We start from the raw sequence: 7,485 nt of genomic DNA, 5'->3' as shown, positions 1-7,485 counted from the left end.
GGGGGGGGATTGGCAGTTGAGGTAAACTGATAGAGGAGGGAGGGGAAAACCTCATCAACAAGGCTACCTGCATAATCAGTGTTTATATGCCTAACCCTGAATTGTACCCCACATCTTTATTTAAAAAAAAAAGTCATGGTCCAATCCTGGCACCCTGTCACAGGACCACAAATGTTAAAAAATATATATATGGACTCTCATTCCACATCTGTCCCTGCAGCTCCAGCCAACCTTGTACCCAAAGGAACTTCTTAATTATAAAAGGGTGTGGCAATCTGCCCCATCCGTGGGAACAGCACAAAGAGCACCTCCTTCTGCAGGGGGTGCTGTGTACCACAGGGTAAGAGACCAGCCCCTTCTACTGTGGGTGGCTGCAGCTGACAAGGGCCTTCTGGCCTCAGGTTGACACTAAGGGCACTTTTGCTCAAGCTCTGAAACGGAGAGCGGCAGACCCCTCTATGTGTGACCAAAACTGACAAGTATTTCTGTCATCTCCACAACCTCATAATGCCTCTTAATGCATATTTCTTTCCAAACTTAACCTCATCGGTGCCACAGTGTCAAGTGCCCCTTCCTCTTGTTTTGTTCTGAAAAGGTAGAAAATAGCCAGGCACCAAATTGATACATCACCAACCAAACCACCCAAATTGTGGAATCTGAAATCGATGCCACATACTCCTGTACCACACAGCTACTTTGTTCTGAGATCACAAACTAATTTTAGTATTCATCTAAATTCAAACTATTTACAATAGAAAAATCTGTTTAACCATAAACTGATCACTGAGAAAGATACAGGCTATCCTGTATTTCTAAAGCCCTTTAGAATAATGAAGTCCTCTCACATATATCACCTTACTGCATCCACACAACAGACTTGTGAGGTGTATCTCATGACCCCCTTTTACAAAAGTTGAAAGGAATGCTTATTAGGGATATTAAATTACTTGCTCAAATAAGACTTCAGGTAAACTAGAAGCAATTTATCATCCTCGGTGCCCTTTTTTCTTCACCCTCAATTTCTTCCCTCAAAAATTCTCCTTCTGGTTGGGTGTGGTGGCTCAGTCTGTAATCCCAGCACTTTTGGAGGCCGAGGAGAGAGGATTGCCTGGGTCTGGGGGTTCAAGACCCGTCTGGACAACGTGCTGAGACCTCGTCTCTACAATAAATCACAAAAAATTAGCATGACATGGTGGCGTGTGTCTGTAGTTCCAGCTACTTGGAAGACTAAGGCGGAAGGATCGCCTAAGCCCAGCAGGTTGAGGTTGCGGTAGCTGTGAGTGTGCCACTGCGCTCCAGCCTGGGCAACAAAGTGAGACTCTGACCTCAAAAAAAAAAAAAAAAAAAAAAAAATTCTCCTTCTCAGTTCAATGCAGAGCTCAGGCTGACCTTCCTCTTTCCACCAGCTCCCAACATGCTTAGACCACATAGAATCCTATCATAATATATTTATGACATAGAGACTACTTGACTACTTTACTTATGGAAGAACAAAAGCAGATAACAGCTGGTTAACCTCACACAGAGTGTTAGAAACTGCCTCGTGTATCTCATTTTATACTCAAAGAATTTTCTAAGCCGGGCTCGGTGGCTCAGACTATAATCCCGCTCTTTGGGAGCCCGCGGGTTCGAGACCCGTCTGGGCAACTTGGCGAGACCTCATCTCTACAATAAAATCAAAAAATTAGCCAGGTGTGGTAGCGTGCGCCTGTAGTTAAGCTACTTGGAAGGCTGAGGCGGAAAGATCGCCAGAGCCCAGCGGGTCGAGGCTGCGGTGGCCAGGAGCGTGCCACTGCACTCCAGTCTGGGCAGAATGAGACTCTAACTCAAAAAAAAAAAAAAAAAAAGAATTTTCTAGAAAGTGTGGAAGACCTCACATATTTTTAATCGTAGGGGTTTTTAAAATCTCCATTTGTAGATGACTATATTTTTTAATAGACTATAATAGTGTAGTATTACTTTTTGAGTCGAAGTCTCACTCAGTCACCCAGGCTGGAGTGCAGTAGCACGGACTCAGGCGATCTTTCTGCCTCAGTTTTCCAAGTAGCCAGAACGACAGGCATGCAATACCACGCCCAGCTAATGTGTTTTATTTTTTTTTATTGTTGAGATGAGGTCTCACCATGTTGCCCAGGCTGGTCTCAAACCCGCTCAAGCAATCCTCTCACCTCAGCCTCCCAAAGTGCTGGAATTACAGGCCTGAGCGACCACTTCAGGCCCTTCCTCTTTATTTCATTTATTTTTTTAGAGAGAGGTCTCACTACGTTGACCAGGCTGGTTTTGAATCCTGGTATCAAGCAATCCTCCTATCTCAATCTCCCAAAGTGCTGGGATTACAGGCATGAGCCACTGCGCCTGGCCAAGAATCCACTATCACTTTTATGCGATAATTAAGATATGCCTTCCAGATCATAAAGGTCTGCATAGGAAAGCCGAGACCAGAGCTAAAGTCCTTGGACTCCTAGGTGTGGTTCTTTCCATGACAACACAGATTTACCCATTAATCCAGTTCACACTCATGAAGCACCCACCTAATGGCAGGTGTTATGCCAGACACTGGGAACTTGGTAGTGACCATGACAGCAACAGTCCTTGCCAGCATGATTTCTCACAGCCCACAAAGGTACACACTGAAATGACCTCTGAATTACCTGCTCTCCCAGACCAGTCCTACCACTCAGCTTCATTAGCTCAGACAAGCAAGAGCTGACCTTTGAACTATGGGCCAGCCTTGGACAGCAAGCAGCATAAATGTCCAGGGGAGGGAAAAGCAGACAAGCACCCCAGGCCTCAAAGCCTCGCCTTTCTGGTTGGCGGCACCCAGCCAGAGAGACATGAAGCCCAAGCCAAGAACGTCACTGGCACCTGCATCTAGTAGCCCATCCCTTAGGGCACCTTCTCCCCAATCCCAAATCTCACCTCAAAAGCCACACGGTCTGACTGGTGTTGCCGCTCAGCCTCCTGCAGCTTGGCAAGCAAGTCTTGCACAGTGTTCCTCAGGCTCTCGACATCCTCATTTACATAGGCATCCACCTACAACCAGAGCAGGGAAGTGAAGGCGAAGCTACTATGTTTGTGACTCTGCGAGAGAAGATCCTCTCCCTGCCACACAGGTTTGTCATCTCGTCCAGAACACCCTCACAAAAGGATTAACATCACTCAAGGGGAAAGTTGGTCTTTGGCAGCCAAGAATTCTGAGTTATTCAACAAAACATTCTCTCTCTTTTTTTTTTCTTCTAAATAAGTTGAGTCTCACTCTGCTGCTCAGGCTGGAATGCAATGGCATGATCACAGCTCACCACAGCCTTGACCTTCTGCACTCAGGTGATCCTCTTACCTCAGCCTCCTGAGTAGTTGGGCCTACAAGTGTGTGCCGCTACACCAGGCTAATTCTTTCATTTTTTTGTTGAGATGGGGTCTCACTGTGTTGCCTAAGGTGGTCTCAAATTCCTGGGCTCAAGTAATCCTCCCAGCTTGGCCTCCCCAAAGGGCTGGGATTCCAGGTGTGAACCACCGCACGAGGTCATTCTCCCTTCCTACCCTAAAGAACTCAGCTAGTCTCAAATCGCCCAACTATTTTAGGACATACTCAGTAATATTTTAAACATGTATCGACTGACTGATTTCTTGGCAGATATGTGGACGTCATCTTTATGTGTGTGTCCTGCTTCCCTCCATCTGACTAGAGCTCTCTAAGAGCAGGGATCACGTTCTCCTTTGGACTAGAGTGCCCCAAGGACAGGGACTATGCCACACCCATCACAAGCGGAGTGGCCCAAAGACACATTTCTTACGATTCTCAGCACCTGGCACTGAGATCAGCACATAAAGGGTTACTGACGGATGAACAGGTTTAAGGCAAAAGCACCTAACAAGTCCAGGTTCAGGAATCTTATTTGATGTAGCAAAAGGTGTCTCATCAAGGTTACTGCTCAGTCTCTCTCCCAGACACACCCAGTCGTGGGCTGGTGGTTAGGGCTGAGCTGACATGTAGGGTCTCGCCCCCAAGATGCTGCATAGGCACTAGACACAGGTTACGAGCTCCCTGAGAGTCTGCCAGAAAAACCTCTCCCTGTCTTGCATGGTGGGAAGCAGCGAAACCTTCAAGTCAGAGAACAGGCTATCAGTTGGAAGGAGAGAGACAGGGCCCCAGTGACTGCATTATCACCAGGTTCGGTGGGTCTTCACTTCTTTATCTGTGATGCAGTGAGACGTTGCTCTCCCACATCCTACCTTACAGGCTGCCTCAGAAGCAGGTAAGATATTATCCAGCAGGGCTTTGAGCATGTGAGAAGAAAGAGCCCAAACAGATATTACCAGGTGTTGTTAGAATGTGTCGCCAACACCGTATTTGCCAAACATGGTGATTAAAGGAAGAGAAAGATTCAAACTACACATTTAAAGCGAGTGACTAGTATTACAACAGTCTAAATCTAGACATCAATAAGTTATCCAGTCAATTCCCTCACATCTTCACCTAAGCCACTGGGCAGGTGAAGACGCTTTAAAAGTCCCCTGGAACAAAACTATTATATACAGAGGGTGCCCAAAAAATGTATAAGAAAAGAAAAAATGGTATTAAAATTATAATACTCAGCCAGGCGTGGTGGCTTAGCCTTTAATCCCAGCACTTTGGGAGGCTGAGGTGAGCAGACTGCCTGAGCCTGTGGATTTGAGACTAGCCCGGACAACTTGGTGAGATCTCGTCTCTACAATTAAAAAACAAAAAACAAAAAACTACCCAGGTGTGGAGATGCATGTCTGTACTTCCAGTTACTTGGAAGGCTGAAGCAGCAGGACTGCCTGAGCCCAGAAGGTCGAGGCTGCGGTGGCCGGGATTGTGCCACTGCACTCCAGCCTGGGCGACGGAGTGAGACTCCAACTCAAAAAATCAAAAAATTGTAATACTCAACATATACCAATAGCAAAAGATGAATACAATCACATTTGGCTTCTACAATGACAAGAGGTGCTCAAAGTGATTACTATCAGCATCCAGACACTTCTGATTATGGAAAACATCTCTTGAAATGTGTATACATTTTCTAGCCAGGTGCAGTGGCTCACGCCCATAATATCAGCACTTTGGGAGGCTGAGACGAGACGACTGCCTGAACCCATGGGTTCAAGACCAGTCCAGGCAACTTGGCGAGACTTTGTCTCTACAATAAAAATAAAAAATTAAGCCGGGCTTGGTGGCTCAGCCTGTACCCGCGCCTTTGGGAGGCTGAGGTGAGTGGATTGCCTGAGCCCGTGGGTTCGAGACCCGCCTGGGCAGTGAGACCTCATCTCTACAATAAATTTAAAAAAAATCAGCCAGGCATGGTAGCGCATGCCTGTAATTCCAGCTATTTGGAAGGCTGAGGCGGAAGGATCGCCGGAGCCCAGCAGGTCAAGGCTGCGGTGGCCGGGAGCAGCCACTGCACTCCAGTCTGGGCGACAGAGTGAGACTCCAACTCAAAAAAAAAAATCAAAAACTTAGCTGGGCATGGTGGCACATGCCTGTAGTTCTGGTTACTAGGAAGGCTGAGGTGGAAGGATAGCCTGAGCCTAGCAGGTCGAGGCTGCGGTGGCCATGAGTGTGCCACAGCACTCCAGCCTGGGCAAAAGAGTAAGACTCCAACTCAAAAACAAATAAATAAAACCGGGAAGAGGTTTTGAGGGGACACATGAGGATGCTGTACTGTGAACTAATGGGGGGATCTGATTCAGCTGTGAATTTCAGGTACAAAAATACCCAATGCAAAAAAAATTCAGCCAAAGAAACAAAAAACAAATACAAAGAAATGCTATATACAGTACAATCTCAGTAAATATATATTTGGATTTAAGGAAAAGATAAAGGAAATTTCAATGGACTGTGGTTTTTCTTTGAGTAGATTACAATTGATATTTTTTCTTCTTTCATTTTTCTGTGTTTCTGAATTTTTCAAATTCTCTACAATAAACATGCTTTATATTATACGATCATATACCATATAAAAAATTATAAAATAATAACACACTTTTTTTTTTGAGTTGGAGTCTCACTCCATCGCCCAGGTTGGAGTGCAGTGGCATGCTCAGCTCACCCCAGCATCAGCCTGCTGGGCTCTGGTGATCCTTCCGCCTCAGCCTTCCAAGTAGCCGGAACTATAGGCACGTGCTACCACGCCTAGTTAATTTTTTTTTTTAATTTATTTATTGTAGAGACGAGGTCCCGCCAAATTGTCTGGGCTGGTCTTGAACTGGCGGGCTCAGGCAATTCACTCGCCTTGGCCTCCCAAAGTGCTGGGAATACAGGCTGAGCCACCGAGCCCAGCCAACAAATATTTTTTTAAAGTACAGCCACGGGTCGAGTGCAGTGGCTCATGCCTGTAATCCAAGCACTTTGGGGAGGCCAAGAAGGGTAGATTACTTGAGCCCAGGAGTTCGATATCAGCCTGAGCAACACAGCGAAACTTCATCTCTACAAAAAAAATTTTTCAATAGCTGGGCATGGTGGCATGGGCCTATAGTCCCAGCTCCCAGGATGCTGAGGTAGAAAGATCTCCTGAACCCTGGAGGTCAAGGCTGCTGTGAGGCGTAATTGTCATGATCATGCCACTGCGCTCCAGCTTGGGCAAGAGAGTAAGATCCTGACCAAAAAAAAAAAAACCCACGTGCAGCCATGCAGTTATTCAAAAGAATGAGGTAGAGCTATATCTACTAACATAGAAAGAAGGCTGTGATATACTCTTCAGTTTAAGAAAATAAAGCAAACAAGGAATAAAGCATTTATCATGCTCTTATATTTGTGAAAAGTATGTGTATATTATATACATAAATGTATACATGTATATATAGTGTGGGTGCATTTAATAACATATATATGGGTATTCAAATGTGGTTGTGTATAGAAAAACACTAGAATATTGGTACTCAACTTTGGCTAAACATTAGAATCACCTGAAGAGCTTTTGATAGTCTTGATGCCCAGGCCACATCTCATTATAATTAAATGACAACCTCTGGAGATGGGACCCAGGCATCATCCTCTTAAGACTTCCAAACCCCGTCCAAGGGCAGCCAAGGCTGAGATGCACTGCTCTGTGGCCCCTTCAATTTGCTAACAATAGATACTTCCAAGGAGTGAGGTTGGGAAAGGGAGTTTCCCTTTTTACACTTCTCTAGTGTTTGAATTTTTACATCAAATAACTATTGTTCTTGTATTTAATGAGAGAGAGACTATGCATGAGTGCAATAAACAAACGGATGAGGAGAAGCTGATTCTGCCTCTGGTTAAGCAGTTACTACACTGCCCAATACCTACCTCAGGTGGGCTGCTGTACAAGGTTGGAGAACTCTGGCTAAAGTCATTTGGCTTTTCTAGCACCACCTGTTCAAAGAAAAATAAAAGTGGTAGTTAAAACAGTTACAAGCTGGCCGGGCTTGGTGGCTCAGCCTGTAATCCCGCGCTTTGGGAAGCTGAGGTGAGTGAATTGCCTGAGCCCGCAGGTTCGAGAC

The 7,485-nt window shown here is 45.6% G+C and overlaps 1 protein-coding gene across 2 annotated transcripts in view; it reads right to left on the bottom strand.

Moving 5' to 3' along the window:
• Positions 1–7,485, bottom strand: part of TUFT1 (tuftelin 1) — a 45,180-nt gene that overhangs the window by 11,355 nt on the left and 26,340 nt on the right. For both annotated transcript variants that reach the window (XM_008065811.1, XM_008065812.2), the window contains exons 6-7: positions 7,292–7,357; positions 2,920–3,033 (exon numbers count right to left, since the gene is read on the bottom strand). In XM_008065811.1, coding sequence (XP_008064002.1) covers positions 2,920–3,033; positions 7,292–7,357 — 180 coding nt within the window. The remainder of the gene's footprint in view (positions 1–2,919; positions 3,034–7,291; positions 7,358–7,485) is intronic.

Source organism: Carlito syrichta, unplaced genomic scaffold (assembly GCF_000164805.1).
Source record: "Carlito syrichta isolate Samal-C Ts95f unplaced genomic scaffold, Tarsius_syrichta-2.0.1 Scaffold308805, whole genome shotgun sequence".
NCBI lineage: Eukaryota > Metazoa > Chordata > Mammalia > Primates > Tarsiidae > Carlito > Carlito syrichta.
Note: the sequence above shows the minus strand (reverse complement) of the source record. Positions and strands in the feature narration are given on the sequence as shown.